The 27,031-nt window shown below is 43.8% G+C and overlaps 1 protein-coding gene across 1 annotated transcript in view; it reads right to left on the reverse strand.

Annotated features, from left to right (window-relative positions):
• CRHR2 (corticotropin releasing hormone receptor 2) overlaps positions 1 to 17,919 on the reverse strand; it is a 2,206,543-nt gene extending 2,188,624 nt beyond the window's left edge. Inside the window, exon 1 of the mRNA XM_069647696.1 lies at positions 17,632 to 17,919. Within this exon, the coding sequence (XP_069503797.1) occupies positions 17,632 to 17,667 (36 nt within the window). The 5' untranslated portion in view covers positions 17,668 to 17,919. The remainder of the gene's footprint in view (positions 1 to 17,631) is intronic.
• Between the last annotated feature and the right edge of the window lie 9,112 nt (positions 17,920 to 27,031).

Genomic DNA, 27,031 nt, shown 5'->3' on the forward strand with positions numbered 1-27,031 from the left:
GTCAAATTGCACCACATTTATAAGCCTTTACAATATTTTGGGACCCCCCCTCTAATTTTGCGCCCTCTTGACAAATTCCCACCAAACATTCCAAAAACATGTATACATAGATCTATAATGTTTTTGCACAAATGTGTGTAGATTCGTCAAACGGCACCCGATTTATAAGCCTTTAAACTAATTTGGGACCCCCCTATAATTTTGCCTCCTCTTGACAGAATCCCACCAAACTTTGCAAAAACATTTAAATCTAGATCAATAATCTATTTACACACCTTTGTGTTGATTTGTCCAATAGCACCACATTTATAAGCCTTTAAAATAATTTGGGACCACCCTCTAATTTTGCCCCCTCTTTACAAAATCCCAACAAAGTTCGCAAAAGCATTTATACCTAGATCTATTATCAGTTCCCCAACTTAAGTGTAGATTTTTCAAATGGCACCAAAGTTATAAGCCATCCAGGAACTACTTTTCACCAATTCTGTAATGCAAAGGTGTCCGCGAACTTCACAGGTCTATTCACCAACATTCAAACTGTTCACGGTCTTTCACGGTGAAAAACGCCTGTTTTTTTGCTTCTTGCAGTCATATCCCATACCATCCTCATCACCCCTCACCTACTGAGAGATTATTTGATATGTTTGACAAGTGCAATGTTGTGTTTTTTTATATATTTTTACTGCGATGTTCGCGGACACCGACGGATTTCCGCGAATCCAAGATGGAGGGCCCATCGAGAAAATGAGACACACCTCACACTTCACTCCAACCAATCAGCAAACATGTTGATTGTCCGCAGACATGACATTGCCCCACTAGCCAATCGGTGTCCGTCCGCAGAGCGAACAGGGAAGTGTGTCTGTGGAGCGGACATAGATATCACACATTTTTTTACTCACATTTTGGTTGGTTTAAAAAAAACTACTGGACGGATTTACACCAAAACAACAAAAGCACGCTTTCACGACCAAGCCGCCGCTCCTGCTGCAAATTTGGTGAAAATCCGTCCAGCAGTTTGGGCTGTAGGCGTGAGCTAAGTTTTTCTCCATTCAGTCTATGGAAAAAAAAAGACATTTTGGGACCACCACTATAACTTTGCCCCCCCTTGACAAAACTTCACCAAACTCTGCAATAATAATCAGAGCGGCCATATACTTTTCTTTGCAAAGTTTGGCGGATTCGTCAAGGGGGAGCAAAGTTATAGGCCGCCCAAAAAGTGCTCTTCCTATGGGTTTAGTAACTTAACCATAACTACTGGGATGCTACTGCAGGCCCAGTAAAATATATATATATATATATATATATATATATATATATATCTTCAAAGCACTGAAAAAACGTCAGGCTGGGTGAGTAGCACTCTTCATAGTTTTGAAAATAAATAAAGTCCGGACATCCAAGTTGAAAAATAAAATATATATTCCTTTATTGGTGCCTTGCAAAGTGGCACAATGTAGTTAAAAAGCCATAGAAATAAGGCTCTCCCAAAGTGCAAAAAATATGCGCGTTTGGAACGTTAACGCGTTTCGCGGCTTTCCTCGCCGCTTGATCACAACAATTCGTTCCTAGTCAACCATAGAGTTTTGAACCATTAGGCAGAGCAGACGGCAATCTTTGTGCCGACATAGAAAGGGGACTCCACTTCAAAACTCAGCCCAATCGAAGCTAACTGATGGCGGCCATCTTAGTGTGGTTAGTGCTACACTAGTCTGATGGTTGTGCATGCCACTTTCATCTAATTGGAGTGGTATTCTCCTTAACTGTGTCTAGTTAGAGTTTGAAACTAAATGTGCTTCAAACTCAATGTTGGTCCGCCGCGGTCTGCCTCGGAGAGTGAGAGTTTCCCCGTGGAGCCCCGTTATGTGTCAAAGGCCTATTACAAATCCAATACATATATTGTCTAGCCTCAGTCTTATGGCTCAAGTACCTCTCTGCATAAAAAGTGCTTAGTGCAGTAGCAAAATACAATATACAATAAAGTGCATCAGTCTTAGAAAGTGCAAGCATCGCTGTAAAGTGCAAAGTGCGGGTATATTCAATAATACAACAACATCTGTTAGTAATCTAAACTTTCTCAGCCCGGGTAATAAAGCATTGAATCTCATCATTGAGATATCTCGGTCGAATGCTGGGATCGTTTATAAAGTGCATAGTGCCAGTAACATATTGGTCTACACCCAACTCATTAAAGTACGGTAGTCCCTAAGAGTTGCACCGATCTTGTTGAAATACAGCAATCAGTGTAAAATACATTGTATAAGCATACTTGCTAATGCAAGATGCCAGGCTAAGACTCTTTCAATTTGTGCGAGGTCCTACCATATTGTCTATTTCGGCACAATCACTTGACAATTATTAATTCAGGCTCTGCATTAACAGTTATATGTCAAACTCTGGTTTATAAAACAGGGGGAGGGAGCAACTACCTCCCACACATGTGTAAACAAAATTGAATAAAAGAGCAAAAGACAATCACCTAAAGGTTAAAATCGTATCCTGTACGAATTAAAACAGTGTGGAGTTGTAGTTAAGAAATATATTTTAAAAATATTTTAAAAAATATATTAAACAGTCTCCAAAGGGCGGGGCTGATAACCAGCATTCTTGTTCATTCCTTACCACTCGCCCTAAGTTCCACAAAGGAGATATGAGAATCCTACATTTTTTCTTTTCATTATACTCTCTTCAAACACTGGAGAAAATATAAGAAAAGAATTTATTTAAGAAAAAAAGAGATATAGGAATGTGAGAATATAGGAATATAGGAATATAAGAATATGAGAATTAGGACGAAAGGGGACAGACGCCCACATGTGAAAGAGTAGATTTCAATGCCTCTTTGTTAGCAATTTATCATTGGCCTAAGAAGGTATACAGTTCCTCGTCTATGTTGTGTCCGTTGGGGGTTTTGCTCTCAAAATCCAATATGAAACAGGTCTCTTTCTGTCTCAGGAGTTTCTCTTTGTCTCCTCCTCTGGGTCCTGTCTCTGTTCTATGCACCCCAAAAAACCCAAAGCTGTCCATCTTTTTATCATGGAATTCTGCGAAATGTTTGGCCATTGGATAGTTAACATCATTATTGATGATGGCCCGTACATGCTGTTGAATCCGTGTCTTTAATTTGCATTTGGTGCTTCCTATGTACCACTTGTTACACGCACAGGTCAGTACATAGACGACGTATTCTGTTTCGCAGGTAATTTTCCCCAGTATATGGACGGTTTGATCAGTAATGGGGTGTTTGAAAAAGCTCCTGGGTTTAGCGTATTTACAAACGTTACATCGGGTGCATTTGAAAAAGCCTTCTTTTTTGTTGTTGGATAACCAATTTGTCTCAATAATCTCATTTTCTTGGGCCATGTAACTTTTCACCAAGGTATCTCGTATTGATCGGTTTCTTCTGAAGGTTATCTGTGGGCGATTTCGAAGGTTTCTATTGAGATCTTGATCTGCCATAAGGATTCTCCAGTGATTAGTTAAAATACGCCTGATATTAGGTACTTGGGTGTCAAATGTTAAAATTAATCGAGTATTGTCCTTCTCCGTATTCCTTCTCTCATTATCTCCTATTCCTGCTATGAGATTATGACGTTCCTTTGCTCTTGCTTTGAGGTATGCCCTTTCAACCACTCTTTTCGGGTACATTTGTCTAGCAAAGCCTTGGGCAGTTTTTCTGCTCTCTGTGTCGTAGGATTCCAAACTGCTGTTGTTTCTTCGTAACCGAATAAACTCTCCGTAAGGGACACTCCATATCAGATTTTTCGGATGTCCACTGTGTGCGTGGAGGGGGGCATTTGTCCCTGTGATTTTTCTATGTAGCTCGCTGGTTATTTTGTTGTTTACTATCCTCACATTGACGTCCAGGAAAGTAATCAAGGTGCGGCTGTGTGTTTCTGTAAATCGGAGATTATTGTTGTTGGAATTAAGTCGGTTAACGAAGTCTATCCATCCTTGTTCGGCTCCTTTCCATATAATGAAGAGATCATCGATATATCTCAACCAGAGAATGATGTTATTTGTATACTCAAGGTTAGCATCTGTCCAGACATCTCGTTCTTCCCATGCACCCATGGTTAAATTGGCATAGGACGGCGCAAATGTGGTGCCCATGGCAGTTCCTTGCAGTTGTTTGAAATATTCATTGTTGAAGAGAAAGGTGTTATTCGTCAAACATAAGTCTATCATTGCAAGTACCATTTGTGAATGTTCCAGATAGTTAAGCGATCGAGTCTGTAAAAAATGTTGACATGCTTGTTTCCCATATTCATGGTCAATCGATGTATAAAGTGAAACCACATCCATACTGGCAAGTAAATACTCTTTCTCCCAGGGGATGTCTTCTATTTTTGATAGGAAATCTGTCGTGTCTTTCAAGTAAGATGGTAATGTTAACACAAATGGAAAAAGAGCTTCATCTATGTATTTTGACATGTTTTCCAATGCAGAGCCTATCAAGCAGACAATTGGTCTTCCTGGGGGATTCTTCATGTTTTTGTGTACCTTAGGAAGGAAGTAAATAGTAGGTGTAATTGAATTAGTAATGGTTAGGAATTTTCGACTTTCTTCTGACAGTAGGCCCTTAGCTTCCCATTCTGCAAGTAGTGTGTTAATTTTGCTTTCGAGTTCTTTAATGGGATTCTGATCAATTTTCTTATAGCATTTACTATCATTCAATTGCTTGTAAGCTTCTTTGATATAGTCCTTCCTATTTTGTAAGACTATATTTCGCCCCTTGTCCGAGGGCTTAATGATGCAATTTTTCAGTTCTTGCAACTCTTGTAATGCCTGTCTGTCTCTGAATGATAAGTTGTCGTTCCATATCCTTTTCTGTCCCTTTCTTCTGAGTTTTTTCAGATCTTCAATTACTAAACACTGAAATGCCTCTATATTATTTCCAAGGTTTGCCACTGGATTGAATTTAGACTTGGATTTTAATTGGCTTTTGGTAGTCCAGTCTGTTCTGATGTTCAATTCTTCAAAATTTAGGGGTTCACATTCTTCTCCTGCAGCTATCCCCTTCTCCAGATTAACCAGATCTGTTAAGGTGATTAACTCCTTAATTTGAACCTCTGTTCTGCCCATCTCCCTTTCTTTGGGGCGTTTTTTATATTCGTTTGTTGCGAAGAATTTTTTGAGACGTATTTTGCGTGTGTATTGATCAAAGTCAATTCGTGTTTGCACGTAGTCATTTTTTGCTTTAGGGCAAAAGTTTAGGCCCAGATTTAGTACCTTTGTCTGATTGGGGGTGAGGACATGATCAGATAGATTAATTATTCTCAAATTTGTTTCATCCTCGGCATTTTTTTCTTCTGTTACTTTCCAGAGCGCAGCTGTCTGGCCGGGGTATTGCTCATTGCATCGCCTGCTCCTCTTCCCCCTCCTCGTGGTTTTCGGCCGCCTCTGCCTCTCCCCCGGCTTTGATTTCCACCTCTTTGTGACTTGTTTTTTCTGCCATCTTGGCGTAGTAAACGCATTTCGTCTAAAAAATTCATCCGAACATTCGGTTCATCAGTTTCGCTGCTTGTTAAATCTGATTCAGAGGTTGAAGTATTGTCGCTTAATTGTTCTTCATTGTCTTCAGTTGATCTGCTTGGTCTGGATAGGGATGCTTGTCTCATCTGGTCAAATCTTTTTGCAAATGTATAGACCCTTCCTCTTTCATAATCTTCTTTATCTCTGAGGAACTTTCTTTGTTTCCTCTGCTTTATTTCCTCCTCATATTCAGCCAGGCTCTTGTCTATGGCACCCCTTAGCCTCCTGCCCTCCTCAGTTTCGGGTATCTTTTTTAGTTGTTTTTCTATTTCTTTAATCTTTTCCAATGTTGTCATACGGTCCGCACGAGCATATTTTACCAATAATTGTAAAAATATTTTAGAACATCCATTCGTGGCAACGCTCCATTCCTGTAGCATTTGTGGGTCTAATTCCTCAAAGGACGGGATAGTCAGAATTCTCAGACCTCGGGGAATTCTGCTTACTTCTATATAATTTTGAAGTGAGTGTTCTTCCCACCACTTGCTTAATTCCCTACGTTGGAGTTTCTCCAATTCCTTAAGTAGACCCAATTCGCTGTCACTTTTGGGTGCCGATATGGTGGGTTTACTGTTGCTTCTAACTTGTAGGGTCTCATTGAACAATGTTATGGCTTGTGCCTTTCTGATTGCCTCTTTATTGCTTTGGGAGTTGGCCATTTCGCAAGGTTAGCAGAAAAATTCTGTGACTGGTCCGGTACTTGGTGTGTAACTGCTTGGCTGAAGTCAAGCCGATGAAACACACTGTAAAAAACTGTGAAACTATCTGACACAGGATTAGTGTCTCCGTGTAAGTTGTGGGCTGGAAGGAGGGTCGTGGTTGGGTATGGTACCTGTTCGATCCGATACCTCTCTGACAATGGAATGCAGTTTATTGCCCAACACCAGTACTCACCCTGCTTCGTTCTGCTGTTCGTCCTCCGACGTGCAGCTTCACTCCACTCCGGGTTTTCCTTGGTGTCGTGCTGGTTCTGCTTCCTAAATTTGTCTTCTTTGATACGACCTGAGCTGCAACGGGACAGTCAAGTCTTCCCAACGTGCAGTGGCCGTGCGCTCAATTCCAGAAACAATTCCCACCGGTGCTCAAACTCCGCGCTCCCACGTTGCAGCGTGTGGATATCTTCAAAGCACTGAAAAAACGTCAGGCTGGGTGAGTAGCACTCTTCATAGTTTTGAAAATAAATAAAGTCCGGACATCCAAGTTGAAAAATAAAATATATATTCCTTTATTGGTGCCTTGCAAAGTGGCACAATGTAGTTAAAAAGCCATAGAAATAAGGCTCTCCCAAAGTGCAAAAAATATGCGCGTTTGGAACGTTAACGCGTTTCGCGGCTTTCCTCGCCGCTTGATCACAACAATTCGTTCCTAGTCAACCATAGAGTTTTGAACCATTAGGCAGAGCAGACGGCAATCTTTGTGCCGACATAGAAAGGGGACTCCACTTCAAAACTCAGCCCAATCGAAGCTAACTGATGGCGGCCATCTTAGTGTGGTTAGTGCTACACTAGTCTGATGGTTGTGCATGCCACTTCCATCTAATTGGAGTGGTATTCTCCTTAACTGTGTCTAGTTAGAGTTTGAAACTAAATGTGCTTCAAACTCAATGTTGGTCCGCCGCGGTCTGCCTCGGAGAGTGAGAGTTTCCCCGTGGAGCCCCGTTATGTGTCAAAGGCCTATTACAAATCCAATACATATATTGTCTAGCCTCAGTCTTATGGCTCAAGTACCTCTCTGCATAAAAAGTGCTTAGTGCAGTAGCAAAATACAATATACAATAAAGTGCATCAGTCTTAGAAAGTGCAAGCATCGCTGTAAAGTGCAAAGTGCGGGTATATTCAATAATACAACAACATCTGTTAGTAATCTAAACTTTCTCAGCCCGGGTAATAAAGCATTGAATCTCATCATTGAGATATCTCGGTCGAATGCTGGGATCGTTTATAAAGTGCATATATATATATATGACATACAATAGTTGTAGACAAAAATTGTATGGCCAATACAACATACTTATTGTCAAAGATGCATCAAGATCAAGACAAAATCCAAATACATTTGATAAGCGGTACATATGAAAAGGTATATACCAATATAAACACTTATACGTGTGTCTGTCCTTCCATAGATGTACAGACATTTATCCAGGAAAGGGAATCATGTTGTGCAAACCACTTATATGTCTACCTTCTAGAACTATGGAGGTGATGAATACAGTATAAAAGCTTTTTTAACTTCTATAACCCATTTTCATTGCTACTGTCAGCAGCATCTCTGGACCACCCTGCACAGCAGATAAGCACAAATGCGCAGGGGCGTGGATTATACGTGTCCCACTGTCCCTCAATAGTCATGTTTCCATTATTAGATTGTTTTCCCATGCACATTAAAAGAAGAGATGGCTAATCAATGTCTTTGAACTCCCTTATTCATTATACTAATTATACTACAACCCATTGGAAATGTTCTGAACATACCACAGTATTCAGAGACCATTTCTGCACTAACAGTTATGAATGTAATGATTTTTTTTCCTGTGATGATGGCTTGTATGAAATAAACATAAAGAAGAGCAATGCTTCAATCCATTCTCACTTGCTGCATGAACAAACAACAAAACGGTCAAAACTATAATTAGAGTAATGATAGGAATCATTGTATCACTACCTAATAAGAGATGTGTAGTTTTTAGTGAATGGTTTAGGGTAGAGTAACCATTTCCATTAGAGCTGGTGTCAGGGCCTTCCAAATGGTTCAACTAAAATGGCTCCTCGCACCGGTATGCCCGCTCCATCGCGACTCTAGACAATAGAAGCTTGGTTGAGCACCTTAAGCGGTCATTTAGTGTTTCAGGACCCCCTCTGGATGTCTTTTTTTGTCCTGCTCTGCAGAGGACAAACAGCATTTTCCTTCATTACCTGGAACCCGCCCCCCCCTCACCCCCCCCGCGCTGCTTTACCTAGAATGCCTCCCCAGAATCAAGGCTAAGGCTGAGGCTGAGGGCCTGCACATATTCCCTGAAGCCCTATTCTGAGCATTATGGTGAGGTAGCAAGGACCATGTTAAAGATTCTCTGAAGGGTGAGGAAAACAATGTAATGTCACAGTAATTCTTCCTGTAACTTATATTGACTTTGTTATCACATATATCCAGCATGAATACAACACTTCATTAAATGAAACTGTTTACTCCCTGAAACACTTATATAACCTATTTCCACTGTCTTTGTGCTTTTTTCATAAAATAAAAAATGCACAAAATCAAGGTGAATTGTGTGGCTGAAATATGATCTGGGTTTGTCCCACTGAAGTCAAGGGGTGCCCCACCCCTCATTTTGAAACTGGCTGCCATGCATCTTAAGCTTTTAAATTAGCTCTGTCCTGCTTCTGTTGTGTCTAAAATGAGTGCACAGGTGGTTTACCTTTAAACCAGAATTCGGTCTACATCCACTACTGACCTTGGCTTCAGCAGCCTATCCCTTTATTAAGCCTACTCCTGTGGGGTTAACATCTGCATTTGCGTGTGAGCTCGACCATTAACGGCACACCAGCTGGAGATAAAGTAGGCCCAAGCAAAGCAAGACTCTAGGCAAGAGCTGGGGCAATTAATGGCCATGCCCGTCTGCATGATGTGTGGGGTGATAAGGATGAGGGAACAAGATAAATGGATAAGTGTGGTCATGAGCCCTATCAAGAAAGCAAAGGAATACTGTGGCGAATTGACTTCTGATCCTGAAGGTATACAATGATGAGTAGAGGTTAAAGCCCCCACTCAGCCCTCCACTTCTACATACCAGGAGCCACGAGTAATTTTAGGGGGCGACAAGGGTGTTTCTCCCCCCAACTTTGGTGGCACACCAATTTATCCCCCTCATTTTATGAGTCGGAAACGGGGGCGTGCAGCCCAGCCCAGTGCCCAGGGACCCAGTCCTGGCCCATGGTGCAGTGCAGCATGTTAGGAACCCAGGCCTCGGCCCTCACCATGGCTGGCCTGACTAAAGTCAGAAGCCAGGGTGCTGGACTTGGTGATGGTGGTGCCCACTACAGCTAACTGCCGCTGGGTTGCTGCCTGTGTGGCAGTCACGGAGCGTGTCCCACTCCAGCTTGCTAGTTGAACTTGTGCATCAGGAACCAGAAACCTCTCCTGCACAGCTTACTGGTTTCTGTCTTCATGGAGTGTGTTTTTGCGGTACAACTGGGAAGAGTACCGGCCAAGAAAGGTGGAGCATTGAGGCACCGGCACTGGAAACATAGGTATGTTTATTATTAACATTTGTGATAATGTGTGTGTGTGTGTGTCTGTGTCTGTACCATGTCCATGTGTATTTAAATAAATATGCATGTGTTGTGTGCACAGTGCATGCGAATGGTGTGTTTGTGTGAGAGTGTGAAGTACATATGTTTGGTGTGTCTGTGTGAATGAATGAAAATGTATTGTGTTTGTATGTTCTAGGTTTGCAGACAGGGCGTGGAGAAGGAACTGTGTGAATGTAATGTTGTGGCTTCTGGGTGCGCGTGTGAGAGTCAGAGAAGGTCAGACCCAGGTGTGACTGGGTGAATGGATATGAATGGCAGTTATATATTTATGTGCACAAGAGGTGCTAGGGGATCAGGAGGCGTGCCGCAGCCTTTGAAATATTTTATGGGAATCGATGATAAAACAAGCATGATCATTATTATTACATGGCTCGACTGGCATTTTCGCGTAGCCAGTCTCTAGCCATTCTTACTGTGGCATGATGACATTTTATACTGGTCATCTATAATAAAGCAAACATGACACATGTAATTATGTGGCTACACTGCCATTTGGTGCAGCCATTCTCGAGCCATCATTGCTTTGGCACAATGCCATTTTATAATGGGCATCTATGATAAAGCAAGCATGATATGTGTTGTTATGTGACTAGAGTGGCATTTTGGTGAAAGCAATCTAGCGATTTTTACTGTGGCATGACATTATATTGTGGGCATTTATGATAATCCAAACATGACATGTTACTATTTGGCTAGATTGGCACTTTGGTGCAGCCAGCTTTTAGCCATTGTTTGTGTGGCATGATGGCATTTTATATTGGGCAAATATGATACAGCAAGCGTGATTTGCGTTATTATGTGGCTAAACTGACATTTTGGTGCATCCAGTCTAGCAATTCTTTCAGTGGCATAAAATGTTATATTGGGCATCAATTATAAAGCAAGCATGATAGGTGTTACTGTGTGGCTAGACTGGCATTTTAGTGCAGCTAGTCTAGACATTCTTTGACATGATATTTAGTACTGGGCATCAACGATAAATCAAGCATGATACATGTGGCTAGACTGGCATTTTGGTGCGGCAAACAGTCAGGTGAAGAGATTCAGCTATAGTGACTTGTTTATCATTTATAGCGAATGTACACTTACATTCAGCTAAACAGCGCATGGTTGCTGGGTCTTTGGACTTGAACTCTTAAGGCACTGCATTGGTAAAGCATTTAGAAGACTGGGGTATGTCTCTTGTCACAGAGCATTGGCAAGAGAATAGTGTGATCTAGTTGTTAAGTGTTATCCCTCAAAGCCCCACTCCGCCCTTAATCCACCTGGACCCTTTCCTTAAGATGTCATGTCCCCGCCCCAACAAATTCAGCAAAGTTACTACACTGCCAGGAGCAAACCCAATCATAAAGGAAAAATAGACATAGTTAAGGAATATACCTCCTTCACCTTTTGTGGTAACCTGGGCCGAGGGAAGATATTGTATATAGGGGTGTGAATGTGGTTCAATAGTAACCCAAACAGTTACGTATAACAGTCCAAAATAAAGGAATGCCCAATCAAGATTCTAAGCACATATATATACTTTAATCAAACACACCATGTACAATAATCATTAACTAGAAAACACTGTCAAAGCCACCCCTGTAGAAGAAACACAGAACATGCAAAGATAGAATAGATGCAGCACTCTGGGTAATGAGACATGGGGAGAAAAATCTTTAAAATAATATGCTATTGGGTGCAAAAGGTAAAAAAAGGACCTAACCAGTCTCTAGGGCCCACAAATTAACAAAGGGAGCAGTTTTCAGTCAGTAGTACATTTTGCAGTTCTTGGTGGTCTGGCAGCACCGAAACAGACTTCTTGGCACTGTTTCAGGAAAGAGGAAAAGGCAGCAGAGCAGAGTTCTGGTGGTTCAAACACAGATGATTGGACTAAAGATAGCCTACCATAGTGGTGCAATCGCTGTTCTTAAAATAAGTGGACTGTGCCCTTCTGGCATCAATCACTTAGTTATTTGCACTAGAGGAAGTGGATGGGTCAGGAAGGAGAGACAGGGGCAGAGACAAACGGGATGGTGGATGTTTTCCCCAACTGTACAGAGCTGTAATGTATACTAGCCCCAGCCCCTTCCGTTCTCACGAGGATCAAAAGCCTTGAAAAATACAGCACCATGTTGTGAGGCTTCTCCCTTGGAATGGGTGTGCTCCATTGATGCCTGTTCCCAGGACATCTGCTTGTTGTGTGGCTATCTCTGTAGGAGGGTGCTACCTATCCTCAACAAGAGTTCAAAGAGGAGGAACCCCCATTCAGATTCCTGTCCTGTCATTTGGAAGGTTCAGCCTGTCTGGCCAGAATATACATTAACTTCCACAGCTGAGCTGGCTCACACGAGCTGACACATGTGTGATACCAAATTGGACATGGCTGCAATGATTGTAAGCAGTGCCAAGCACCATGCCTTAACTCAGGCATAACTTATATTTAGAGTTTACCCTGCCACCATCATGGGCTACTTATGACCACCATAGTTTTGGTTCAGAGGTGCATATCTTAAATGCAGCCCTTGCATGGCAAAGACTTGGCTGTCACTGCTGCTGTAAAATGGGCAACTGTGGCCTTGAGCCTCATCTTCAGCCCTGATAGAGCAGGTGCTACAAATCAAGATACTAATGTAGTAGGGCACAGATACACAATATGTTGTTTGCATCTAATCAGAAGAATACCCTTTCAGCGATGGAACTATCTTTCTCATTTTATTAATTAATACAAATCAAACAAATGCATGTCTTTCACACCTTTGCCAGATGGGAATTCATCACGAATGCCCAATGCTAAATGGACACCTTACATGTGATAGGGGGTCAGGAGCAAATCACATGTCATTGTTATGGTTGCCAGGCATAATGATGAAGATTGCAGTCTCCGGTAACAATGTGGCTGAGATAGATGAGGGGAGATGAGACTGTATGGTGGGGTGCAACATGAGGGGAAAGAAGCTATGAGCAGGACAAGGAATAAGGAGCCAGCAGCAGGTTACAAACTGATGTCTCATCTCTTAGTAATACCTAAACAAATTAATGAGATGCGACCATACTTGGCAAAATGCCTGGATAGAGTAATTCGTAATACTCTTAAGAGAGCAAGGCTAAGTCTCCTTTTGACAAATGAAATGTGGGCGCTAAGAGGACTATTGCTCAATAACATTTGTTGCTTTTGCAGACTCCCAGAGAAAATAGAAACAGGCAGACACCTGCTCTTATCTTGTAAGGGTCTAAATGATGAAAGGAACATACATATGGGCACGTGTTTAAAGACTTACAATTTTATAATGAAGAACACTGGTGGCACCGATTAATGGGAGGAGAAAGAACGGGTGATGTTATAACAGTAGTACAGTTTCTACAAAGGGTTAATCTGAAATACAGAAAGACCTTGGGAGGAAAGGAAAAATTCCATGGATTGATGAAAGATGTGTTCTTTTTTCTTTTTTGTAAAAATTGTTAGTACAATTACATCAAATAAAAAAAATCAAAATAAACAAATAATATTGGTGAGACTGTTAAAGCAAAATTTAAAGTAGTGGAGCGCTGCTCCCGACCGTTTCTGCAGACTTCGACCACTGAAGGTACCACTAAGGGCTCCAATGTAGCTCCAAGCCTGACTATTTGCTTCTGAACAGTTTTAATAACAGACATATATAATATATTAAGTACATCGTTTTTCAACAATAGACCTTGCCAGACAGGAAGCCACATGGCTGTGAGCAGCTGCATGTTCAAACTCCAGCCTGCAAACATTTGTACTTGCATGGGACCCTTAAACTATGAAAAGGTGTCATACAGTAGGATGGCACTTTAGGCGAAAGGAGTGAATGTCCGAGGGCCCCAGGCCCCTAAGCAGTAAACCTATGTAAGGGAAGGAAATGTCACTTTAGAAGCTTACATAATCCCTATCTCATAAAGTAACTATCACTTTAGAAGGGAAACACTGTGTTCTCTTTGAATGGAAAATGATGGCTAGAGTAATGTATGTCACTGCAAAACTGCATAACAATAGTTAACAATATTGTATATTTATACAGTGCTTTGTGTAGGATACCTCCTCAATGGCATGTAAATGTATGCACTTATAACTGAAGGATGGATACACGTGTCTGAGGACAGTGCTTAACCCACTGAGCTATCTTACCAGCAGGCTCTGCATTTACATTATGGAGTGTGCATTTTCAACAAGTTTAGATATCCTTGGATAGGCTTCCCACAAACTGCAATCCCAAGAAACATACATGAAAAATCTCCATGTGACAGTGAACAGCCTCCCAGCCTGACTTCTCCACCTTCCCCCAATGCCCAAATCCACCATCTTCAAACTTTCCTCTGTCCATCGCGCCCTTTTAATCCCTGGTGTAGGTTTCATCTGTCTCTCAACCCGCTTCCTAGGTACATTGATCACCTAGGAGGGATTGCAGTCGGTAAATGCTGAAGATGGTATTCGGAGGCCCCAGCTCGTAGTACCCCTAAACTATCAGCAGGATCTCTGAATCCGTACATGAAGCTGCAAGTGGCTACTCCACAGTATTCATGTTCATACACAGGCCATTCGACCTATAGGTAGCTTCACTATTTGGAAGTCGTTATTGTATCTCTCACAAAATGGTTGAACTAGAAAATCAACATTTTTTCATGTAAGTTTTTTTCTTGTTGCAGTGCTGACTTGCTATGATACGATATGTTATTTATAACGCGCTGAATACCCAGGGGTTTCTAAGCGCGGACTCAGGGATCGAACCTCTGTTGCTCCGTGTCGCATTGCGTCCAAGGGGAGCACGTTGCCCTTGTGCTATATTCCCAATGACAGTTCTAGAGTGTGTGCTGTAGGGTTCACCATGAAGGCATGGATGAACACCTGGCCGGGAAACCAAGTCAATGTGCTTGCGAGGCAACACGGATGAAAGTAACCTTGAACATTGCCGATTCAAAAAGTACACGAGATGGAATATACACTAGGAAATATAACCAAAAAACGTCATTGAAAATACTCCTTGAAAAAGTTTCTCAATAACGTCCTGTCACCTACTCCACCAATGCAAATGAAACTTAAATTAACCATCCCAAATAATGCATGCTACTAGCATTGCCTGAGCACATTCTGGAGCACCCCGCCCCCCGAAATTCAAACACTACATTGCTAGTGTCAAAATATGTCTGGAAACACAATTCAACTATCACAACGACTCCAGGGCATACAAATCTTTCTGCATTAAATAAATAACTACTGTCCAGGCCCAACATGCATCCATGATATCCTGGCAAGGGCACGATACGTCGATCCACGGTCAAGCCAGGCACTCTGAGACGACTGTGGTGGTGGCTTGGTGCAGTATAAAATTATATCATAATCTAGCATAACAAATACATTAAATATAAAAGATATCACCCACACAAAAACCAGATAAGCCACCCAAAATCTCTTAGACACTCCACTCTGTAAGCTAACCTGCAATCAAAAACAAGCTCATTACAGAATGAGCACCCAGAGCTTCCAACGCCCTCCCAGCCCCAGCCCCGCATCGATACCGCGCTCCTTCCATCATCACTTTCCGCAAAAGCCTCAACACTTACCCATTCCCCGCACCTAGAACAGCCAAACCATCTCCCCTGCTATCCTTTGTCTACGTTAATCTTCCAATCCTATTCTGAACACATTGTAACTTCTTTTTCTCACCTCTCGCCCTTTGAACTTTGAAAGGCACTTTAGGACCCTCTGGCTGCATCCAGAGCTGTATAAAAGTGTTAATCAAACAAAATGCAATTATAAAATAGCTGCTCTTATAGTTTTTCATTGAATTTACTGTGTTGTTTATTTGACCCTTCACAAGATGGAGAATGCATCAGAAACGTGCATTTTAAAGAATTGAGCTACACAACCTGTTATCACTTACACCTGAGCGCCTTTAGAGCAGAAGATGTTGCAGCCCGTTGCCAGTACAGCTGTGTCTTTGTTTGTCCTTCTATGTGCTTCGGAGAGTGGAAAGGCCCACTTAATCCGTCCATTCCCCATTCATTTGAGGAGAGATGCCAAACATTTACATTAGGACCCTTTTGCCTTAAGGTTCCTATGTAAATAATTGATGCTTTCCCAGTGATTCTGCAATACACATATTATCCGGCCTGGATGATGCTGTTCCAGGCAGAAATAATCAATACATTTCAATTATCATTAATCTTACTTCTGATTAGTTCACTTTACACAAGATAGCAATGCAACTTTTTTTTTAAAACCAAACTAAAGTTTGGGAGCCATTTTGTTCTGGCTCTTGATGTGCCTGCGTTGGGAAGCAACCAATCACTTCAATATTGCAGTAGATATGCTGTTCGGAGTGTCCTAAAAAATAGTGACTAGACATCAAGCTGTAACAAGCATTGCAGAAAGGCAATAGTTCCCTATTGTGTGTAGGCATGGGATACGCATTTGCCAGGCACTCTGATAAAGGTAACACGTGACCATAAAATGACAACTTATGGTACATGTTGTGATTACTTGGGCATATTGTGTACAGGCGTGATATAAATGCCATATCATATCTTATGGTAGCAGTACCTGGCAAATTCCTATCTCATACCAATGCACAAACTAAAACGGTTGGCTTTGTCAATGCTTGTTTTTCAACATAATTTAGTTTAAGGAATCAATATAAATAAAGCGGGTGGAGGTGTAAGTGGTTAAGACATTTTTATTACACCAGTAACACATTTACGCTGCAGTGAAGCCCTAACACCCAGCAGACAGCATAGAAATAACACTGGAGGGCCCAAGGCCTCGGGTGCTGCTTGGTAGAGTTAGCTCAAAGAGATCCCAGGAGGAAATGTTTAGGGTGGTGGGAGAGCGGGGTGGGGGGGAACGGGGTGGTAACCACCATAAAGATTAGCGTAGTCATGGTCTGTCAATAGATGGGTAAATACAACAAACAGCCACAGTGTCTGGGTCCCTCCGCGCGTGTCTTCTCCCTCAATGTGTAGTCCATCGCAAAGGTTTCGCCTTGTACCATCTAATGTCCAAAACTAAAAATGTGGGTGTGAAAGACCCCAGACTGGGACCCCAGAATCAAGTCTTGATGTTTTGAGAACTCGCATTGCGTATGCAAGAAAAGTGAGTGAAACCAATCACTTACAAGTGAATCACAGGCGCGCGCTTGAGCTCTGTGGAACAGGGCGTGCATACATATAAGCGCATTGCACTGAGGGCATATGTGCAACGTGATGTCTTCCGTAACAGCCAGAAGCAATAGGCATTCCCATAAGTAGATGTTGGTTAGGGAGGCACGAGAGCACGGCCGACCTGTGTGCTGTTATTGCATGACTGACACATGTTCATGTCCGAACACATTAGTCACAGGATTCTTAGATTTGCACGTGTTCATTTGCATACAGCAAAGCCAGCAACACGGGGACGCTGACTACTTGTACTGGGCGCCCCAAAACGGCAGGAGACTGCTTTGTTTCATGTTCCATCAACTCCTCAACATTTTTCTGTAAAGAAAAAGTGCTCGGCACATTCGCATTACGCACCCCCACAATGCTACAGAGGAGGATAAGGCACTGAAAGGGCGCTGGGCACGGCAGCGTCTCGAAGGGCAACGTGACCCTTCCGGACACACGCACTAAATGTTATAGAAGTTGCACGAACATGGTCAAAGTGGCACATATCCTAAATGCACGAGCTGTGGGGGTGGGCTATTGGGTGCAGGGGGCATCTTGCACCGATCGTTTGACGCGCCTTGTGGCGCGAGCGCCTTATGATGAGAACAGATAAGCCCGGGACCCCCGAAAGCAGACTTACTTGGGAGAGGAGCAGAGCCGCTGCCTTGGTTATCATAGCGGGAGCTGTGCGCGCTGCGCCTCCCGCTCCATCCCACGGGCTGCTGGCAGGGCAGGAGGGGGGAGCCGGGATGGCAGGCGCGTCACTCAGCACCCCGCACAGTACACAGCGGTGAGGTGTGTCCTGCCACGGCGAGGTGTATGCTCTCCGGGGGCAGAGAATCCGCCGTCGGTGTATTCCTTCAGTTCATGGAGATGACTGTATCGCAGTGCTCTGGGCAGGCAGTCCCACGTCCGGTCCTCTGAAAGTTCAGTGCGCCTCCCAGAGCACACCGTCACCGCCTCTGCGAAGGTGCGGTGTCCACTAACAGAGCAACACATCCCCTCGCAAAGCAGCGTGTGTCCTTACAGCAAGGGGCCTTCTCTCGTAATGCGTTACACTCTCACACAATGCAGCCTGCCCCCCCCCTTGTGTGGTGTAGCACCTCACAACGAGCTGTGTCCTCGCGTATTGAAGTGCACTCTCACAAAGCGGTATCTCTTCTCAGTGTGCCGCCACCTCACATTACCCACGTACCTTCACAGTGTAACTTCTCTTCTTGAAGCTCACAAGTCACAGGGCGTCCAACGCCACACCGTGGTGTGTCCTCTTGCAATGCAATTTGTGAATTACTCGTCACAACTGCCCCCCTGACCCCTTGCAGTACACTTTGCGGTTTACCCTCTCACAATAATATATTGTGTTTCCGCACGTTGTGCCTTGTTATGTCACCAGGCGTCATCCCGCCTCAAGGGAATTTGCCTTCTCGCAATACACTGCGCACTTCACCCTCTACGCTCACAATGCACCACGTGCTTTCCCTGAGCACTGTATCCGTGTCCTTTCACCGTGTGTTCCTTCATTTCCCAAATCTCAGAATGCACGACTGTTCCCTCACAGGACAGTGTCCTCATCATTTCCGTGCTCCATGGCAACGCACTGTGGACATAGGCTCGGACTGGCCCATGGGGCAGTAGGCCCATGGTCGTACCAAAAACACAACATGCTACTGGGGGCCCGCCGTTTTTTGGTCAAAGTGAGCCACTTCGTTGACCAATTTGGACCAGTTTGATGAGTTCTTTCACTCTGTGGCTAGTAGTTTTGAACAGTGTTGCTGAATACATATTCCTCAAAATGCACAATTTACACCACACTTTAAAAAAATAAAAAAACTCCCCCTTGTTTACTATTCAAACAGAGTCACACAAATGAATGAAAAGCCATTTGCAACGGCGGGCCACTTTTTCATTGGTGCCCGAGACTATTGTATGGCCCAGCCCGACCCTGTGTGCACACTGACGGATCTGCTGTGTTTTCCCCAAAGATGATGCGCGCCCCCTACCTCGCGGCCTGCTGTCATGAGTGGCAAACACTGGGCCTGCTCCTTGACGAATTTTCCACTGCCAGCCTCCTCCACACAGGCGCCCAGCTGTCCGAATGCCGTGCTGCCCGAGGGTAGTGAGATGACAACACCTGGCGCGCAAACACACACACCTGCACACGCCTTGACATTTATAGGCTTACAAATCAGCCATGGAAAAGCAAAAGCTTCCACTTTTTGCAAACCGTAGGAAAGGTCTGTTTTTAGAGTTCACGTCATAGAACCACCACTTTTGTGGAGGAAGAAAGTTCTACATACAGTCTTTGGCTTATGATAGAGTCGCCTCAGAGGAACCATCGAAACAAAGAAAATACAATTTTCTAGGATCAAACGGTAAAAATGTAGACAGGCTTGTTTTTCAGCTGTCCGGCCACCTTCCTGATGAGGTGGGGTCCACTTAGCTGGTCTGGGTCTCCCATCTGCCCCGCAGAGGTCACCGGGGGACCTTTCGAATACTGTGGGCGACCTGGCCCCAAGGCCTAACCCGGATCAGAATCCGAAGCTTAAGTCCGCAGTCTCCCGTGGAACAGCGCATGCCGAGGGCAGCGTCAAGGTGAGACGTCTGTGCAGAGCTGTAATACAATCCGCCCCTGGCCCCCAACACGCATTTTCACGAGGCTGTAGTGTGGTAGTCTTAACTTACAGAGACTCACACCGCTGACGGACTGGGCTAGAGTTGAGGGAGGCGGTGTCTTTGAGCTCGTGCTTTTAGCAGTGAATCCCCCGGGGAGCGACTGGAATGGCATCTGATACTAAGCTCGGAGGAAAGTTGCTGGGAAGGCTGCTGTGTAGAAGGCATAATAATAAGCACCGGTTCGCTGCCTCGCTGCCATTCCAGCAGTGTATAGGCCCCGTCCCGTGCTTTTAGCTGTTCCTTAGACATCCAGATAGATACAGGCTGCAAAACGGACAGCCACGTGGAAAAGGAAATCATTGGGCCTCATTACACGGACGGCGGTAAGGGTTAACGGTCACCGTTAATGGCAACGGTGACCGTTAACCCTTACCGCCGTACTACGAGGTCCCTTTGCGGGTTGGAGGATTTAACGCCTGCTTCTTGCAGGCGTTAATATCCAACCCGCTAAGGGACCTCGGAGCTAATTACGGCACCGCAAAATTGCGGTGCCGTAATTAGCGCCTTCCCCATTTCTATAGAGCCCTATGGGGCAGAAATGGGAATGGGGAAGGGCAATGGCGGAAAGGGGATTTACCGCCCCTCCAACCTTGGAATGGGGCGGTAAATCCCCTTTCCGCCAAGGCGGTGCCGGTATTTTACCGGCATGGTCCAGGGTGCTAATAGCACCCTGGACCACCGCCTTCCGTGTAATGAGGCCCATTGTCTTTTTGCAGACCCTCTAATGTACATCGCTGCTGTTCGGAAAATATGATTTTATTTTTAGACTGTAGGGGAAGATGTGAGGAGTGTAGGCCTCTGCCGTGCGGCCGCGTGTATGGACACAGGATTCACCGTGCAGCTTCAATAGCCAGAGACCACCAATTGAAGAGAAGGCACATGCCTCTGTGCAGGAAATCCCGCCCCTACTTCCTATATGTTGGAAGCCAGAGATTGTGCCATGTTTGACACCAGCAGTTGTGACCATACCAAAGCGAGTATTAGAAAGAGGGTACCCACTGAGAAAGCCCATTCAAATGTATCCCGATGAGATGAAAGAGGACTCCCTGAAGGAATACGAAAAGGTGCAAAAAGAGGAGCTAGTGACGTCACGAAAGACGAGCGTGACACCCTGCGAATAATGGCTGAAGAAGAATGCATGGATTTTACAGAAACTGATGACGAAGTTGAGAATCAAGTAAATTTTTATATGCAAAAAGAAGATTGAATGTGTACGAAGCACTGCAGAAAATGCAAGCCGTTCAATAACTGTACAGATGCTGTAACTCAAGTAGATTAAGTAATCTTAGAAGCTGGCTATATGTAGTGAATAGATTGCAAACGAGCCACGATTGTATAGAAACGGGACATCAGTGTCACAAATTTAATAAGCCCGGACCCATGGAGAGGACAGGCCGAGAACTGTGCTGCAGCAAGAATAAGCTGAGATCTTGTAAACAAATGGCAAGGCTGTCTGGCCTGGTGTCAACGGTGACGCAGCCAAGTTCGGTTATCTATTCTTGAAGGCAGAGAACGTGTGTAGCTGAATCATCCCTTGTTAAGGTGCAAAGAAAAAACACAGAGAGAGCCAAGTTTGATTAATTTAAGACATTTAAATGCTGCAAAATGGATCAAATCGCAGTCTCCTGTCACGGGAGCAAGGATGCAAATAGAGTTTCGTGTGGAGTCCTAGAACGATAGTGAAAGCCTGTGCTCCTTTATATTCCCAGAGACAAGAATACTTTACTAGACCAAGTTCAAAGACAATCTTCATTGCAGATGGCATGGGTGATGAGAGATGTTGGGCTAATTGAGTGAGGAGGTAAAGTCAAGTCCACCTCCTGGCACCTGGGTTTGAGTTTACGTGCTGCTAAGTAAAGTGAATGTTCCAGACATGGCACAAGCATGCCAACCAATTATAGAGGGCCACATAATGAAGGGCCTTATAGTTTGAGAGCCAATGATATACTGTGTACGTAATAGTGTTAAAAATGACATATTTGAAGAGGTAGGCATACGTTGTCCACCTGACAGTAGACAGCCAATCACAATCTCACCCCTTATAGAAAGTATACTTAGATCTTCTCCTTGAACCTATCACAATCCCTCGTAGGTTTTTCCTATTTGCTACGTAGCATGACGTCATGTTTGACGTATTTTTTGCATATAAGGATGTTTTACAAGAAATGCACTGAAAGCTCAAGCGAACATACGTTGATGTCCGTTGTAACTCCCTGTTTTAGACATTTGTTAATAAAACAGCACCTTTGCCATGTTCCTGAGTTGGTTTGATTATTTGGTGTCAGAGTTATTCTGCATCCCCATCCATTGTATGCACGATACCCAAAGGGCCATATGCTCACATGGTAGCAGTGCAGATGGTTGGAAACGATCCAAACCATTTTGTGTCCAGTGTTTCGGACGATCGGGCATCCTCCACCATTAGCCGGAAAATCACAGCATTTCCTGTGGAGGGCGGCGGATAGAAATAAACTTGCAAAAACAACCAAGATGGTGGGCAGTTACCCCATTGATGAAACCCCTGCCTGGTTTCCATGGGTGCTTTGCGAACAAAAGGCGAAGTGGTCAGATTGGAGGAGGAGTCGATACCGAAAGCCTTGAGTCGATTCACAAATGAATGGTGAGTAGACTAAGGGGAATGGCAAATGAAGGTTATGGGATTGTGATCATTTTTAAGTAATGGGAAATATTGTGTGAAGAAAAGGCAGTGCCTAGAGTCCTGGCTCAAGGAAGTTTCAGAAGGAGACGTTTCAAATCCAAACAGGGATAGAACAGAAACATATAACGCTTAAACAGGTTTATGTAAGGTGACGTCTCAAACCCTGTATAGGGTACAAAGTAAAGGCGAGAGAGAAAAAGGTGATCACTGTGTTTATTAAGGTGTACATCTCAACTAGTCTGTATGTTGTTTGTTGAGTACAAATATCGAAGACTGATAGAAGTTGTGAAGTAATTGAAAAAGTTGAGGAGCAATAGTGATTAAGCATAGCAAAGTGTATGGTACCAATCAAACAGTAGAGATTGCTAATTAAGAAATTAGAGGCTTCAGCAGCGATTGATGGTACATGCTCATATTTGTTGTTTTAAAGGAATTGAAAAAGAAGTGATTTGAGCAAAAGTATAAATGTTATTTCATAAGTCTGGTAAGTATTGACAGTCAATAGAGGCTTTTCATTAATGGAGATACTCCTCTGATTCACTTATGTAAAAGGTTACCAAAGCATATGCCCAACCTTAAACAGTATAGTGCGAAATGGGTGAAAGGTGTAAAGACTGGAGAGAGTTATCTGTACTCCTGCTCCCTATATGGTGGCGTCGAGGCACAGATAACCCCAGCCAAGATTCACTATTCTTGGTAGCAATGGACAAGCAATCAAGGCTTAGCTCTCAGGCAGGAGATGCAGGCTGGTTCTAAAGTACAGTGTAGTCCCCAAGCACCCACAAAGGAATGTCCACACACTATGTTAGTGAAAACATAGTCTTTATATAAATAAGGTTCACATTATATACACAATCACAATAACACACTTTTTACTCTGGCAATACTATAATGGCAAATATATACAGTTTCTATGTAGTACAACAATTACTCTGATTCCGTTAAAATGCATCAACTGTAGACAGTTCAAATAGCATACACATCAATATAACAAAAGGTATTAATCATAGACATAGAAGGAGAGCAAGGGTTTAGACAATTGACCGAATACTGGGCCCCTGCCATCATGCACATTTCTGTGTGAGGATCCCCCTACCTGGGCAATCTATACATAAGATATACCACAAGCCCAGTCCATATATTGTCAAACAGAGTCTTATCTCCTTCTATAAAAGTTCTACCGCCCCAAAGTACCTGGTTTAGCAGAGTTCGATGTCGGCTCATCGATGGATCCTTCTTGAGTGACCCCCTTTAAGGTAGGACTCACAGATCGTCGAAATCCCATGAGGAAATGGTGAACAAAGGCATCGAGGCAGCAGTTTCAGTCCTGGTGGTGCTTGTCGACGATCAGTCGTGGACGTCCTGTGAAGATGAGGCGTGCGGTGCACCTCGACGACGATAGTTTGTTGCCGCAAAGAGTTACTGAAGACCTATGGCCCAGCAAGGGCACAGGGTCATCTGCGTCTTTGTGGTCTTCGGGTGGCAGGAAACTCACCGATAGAATCTCCTCGGCGCATCAGCGGCCTTGACTTTCTCCAGCGGGACAAACTGGTCATTGGTGATGAGCGCGGGAGTCCTTCGTTCAAATTGTTCTTAGGCAATGGAACATAGCGGCTCCAGTCGACGATGATCTTCGTCGACGGTGATGGACTACAATGTCCTGGCACTTTGCTTCGTGATTCCGTGGCGGTCCCCGTCTTCGGTTGGCAGTCTTTCGTGGACTGACTTCCAGGGCGCTTTGATGAAGGTTAGCTTGTTCACAATGGTCCCTCGTAGCTCGGGGAGAGGTCTCCTAGCCAGGTCCTCTCTTGGATCAGTTCCTTTAAGGCACAGCAGCTTTAAGGCACAGCAGCTTTCAGATTGGCAAAGGACATCAGCAGCAATACTTCTTCTTCCAATGGGCCTCAAGGTTAAGCATCAAGTATCAACTTCACTTTCTGAATCATTTCTAGCAGTGAGAGGCCCCCGGATATACTGTTCTGTCTCTCATTCACTCTGCTGGGTCACACTCAGGCAACCAATCACTCAGAAGGGCATTCAGGCAGGCAGGCAGACAATCAGGCTCACAGTGCATTCAGGCCATTCTCCTCCCTCTCAGACACTCACAACAAGGAATGTGTATTGGGACAAGTACCCAGCCACTCAGCACTCCACACTGCATTCATACGAGTTTCGGGCAGGGCTGTCTCATTCATTGTGTTACATATCAGAAACCAGAGACCCATAACAAGAAGTGCATATTGGTCACACACTCCATTCACCCAGGTCCCACGCCAAGGGTGTACCCACAACATACAGTCATTGGGAAGGCTCCAGCCAGTCTGGCCTGGACTTCCACACAATACTATGTATGGAACTTCCACCCAACAGCCAGTCAGGGGGAAGGGACAGAGTCAGGGCTTCCCGGGACTTAGGGAAAACAAGGTAACAGGCAAAAGAAAGCAAGAGGCCACAGTGGCCATCTTGTCTCCTATCAGGAATCAACTGATTCCAATGGCAGGGCCTGGGTATCCAAAATTGAGGATTCTCAGAGCACCTCACCAGCCCTTTCCCTGCTCTGTGGGCCACACATAGGTGCCCAAAAACATACACTAGGGGTACAGGGTTGTACCCCCTCCCATGAGTGCCATAAGGGTATCCCAAGGGTCTGTACACCAAACCAAAAAGAGAAAGAGCTCCACTGCCAGGAGTCCTAGAACATAAACGAAAAAGGACTACAGAAAAAGGACAGGGAGGCCCTGTCCCTCCAATGCATTTCCAGCAACACAAAAGGCAAGGCAGATAAAATGTTCATGCCGTGGCCACATGGGGTATCATTGACAAAAGCATAATTGAAACACCTGACTACATACTTGCACGTTGCGTACATGGGAAGAAATTACAGAAAAAAATAGTGATTCTAGAGTTCTGGAAGATGTACCCGGAAGAAAGGGAGATCCGCCACCTGAGGAATGGATGATTAGTCAGTGTAAAGAGGAAGGTGTTGAGCCCTCAGCTCCCCTAACCACACCCGAAGTAAAGAATGCTAGTACAGAATAAATAGGGTTATATTCTTTAAAGGAGTTGAAAGCAGTGACAAGGTATAGTAATCCAATATATCAACCCCCCAACTATGGTAGCAATGATAGTCCAGAGGAGAATAAGAGAAAAGAAGAGATCTATAAGATCACACAAGACAAAGAAGAAAGGAGTGAGCGGTTGAATCTGTCGACAGAAATAGACAGGGCGATTAAGAGATGGAAAGGAGAGAAGGATAAAGCTGACAAGATAGCGCTTGTGCAGAACGAATGGATGGGAGGACAGATATTACTTTAAATAGATGGGAAAAGCATTGAGAAAGTTAGGCAAAGAGAAGATTAGGACGAACAAGAAAGAAAAGACAAAGAATGAGATAAGAGACTGAAAGAAGACGAGCAGAAAAGGAATAGCAGGGAGCAATGAGAATAGATATATCAGGATGAGCAAGAGAAAAATGAAGAACAGGCGGAAGAACAAAGAAAGTTTGACAATAGATAGAGAGCGATAAAAGATAGGAAGAGAGAAGAGGAGGAAGCGTAAAGACTAAGGGACAAAAGATTACAGAGACGAGGGGAAGAAGAGGAAAGAAGAGAAGGAGCAAGGCGAGAAGAACAAAGTCAATAGAAAGAAAAACACAGAAGGGATGTGAGAAAGCGAAGAGAACTAGATGAAGAAATAGAACAAAAAAGAAGACAGCAGGGTCTTGATACCAACCAGTCTCATTCATAAGAAACCCAAAAGGCCAAGCTCTGAAATACTATGGGACAGAATAGAAGAGTTCCTTCTGATAAAGGAAGCATCACCAGGGGCATCTAGAGTAGTATTGGAAGAAGAAAGATTTGATGTGGAGAGCATTGGAGAAAGGATCAATAAGGCTTATCAAGAATTAAAGGAAGGTAGCAAGTATGGAATTCGAGGGATGAGGGATCATTCCCTAGCATTTCAATCATGAAGCGAAGAAGAAATTCCGTTCAGTCACGGATGTAGAGCATTGTCCTTAAGCAGGCTGAACTTAGACAAAGGTGAGGAAGATAATAATCACACTAGTTGGGAACAAGACATGTCAGATGAGGAAAGAAAATCCAGTCTTGGGGTAGAAGGATGGAATATGTGCCCCTAAAGCAAGCCTACAAATGGATGAAGCAGTAAGATGGTTAGATCTGGAACAATGTAAGGATAGGACGCCAGATCCCATAGTATATCCAGAGCGTCCCCAAGGACGATTGAATAGTGAGAAGGGAGAATCGTCTCCATATATGAGCAGGTTAAGGTCATTACCAACTTGAAGAAAGACAGGGACATGGATAAACTAATGATGGGAGGTCACTTTGGGTTGGGGTTCAAACAGTTTCCCTTATTGGAAAAAAGGCAAGCAAGACCACAGCATATCCCATGGCCACAGATGGACAAAGATCATTTAAGGTGTAAGCTCCTGAGTTTTACTTCAGGCATTCAGAAATATTTATTTGAATTGGAAACAATAGGAAACACGCTGGCCATAGGGGACATAAAAGGACTCCTGGTTGCTGTTCTTGGGGAGATAGCTGATGACATATGGAGGCGAGCAGGATATTCAAGTGTGACAGCACAAAACTCAGCACATGATGGAGCGCCATGTAATAATTGCAGAGCAGACATGTGGAGGGCTCTCAGCGAACAATACCCTGTTACATCAGATATGGGTGCAATT

The sequence above is a fragment of the Ambystoma mexicanum genome, chromosome 2q, assembly GCF_040938575.1.
Source record: "Ambystoma mexicanum isolate Mex_15411 chromosome 2q, UKY_AmexF1_1, whole genome shotgun sequence".
NCBI lineage: Eukaryota > Metazoa > Chordata > Amphibia > Caudata > Ambystomatidae > Ambystoma > Ambystoma mexicanum.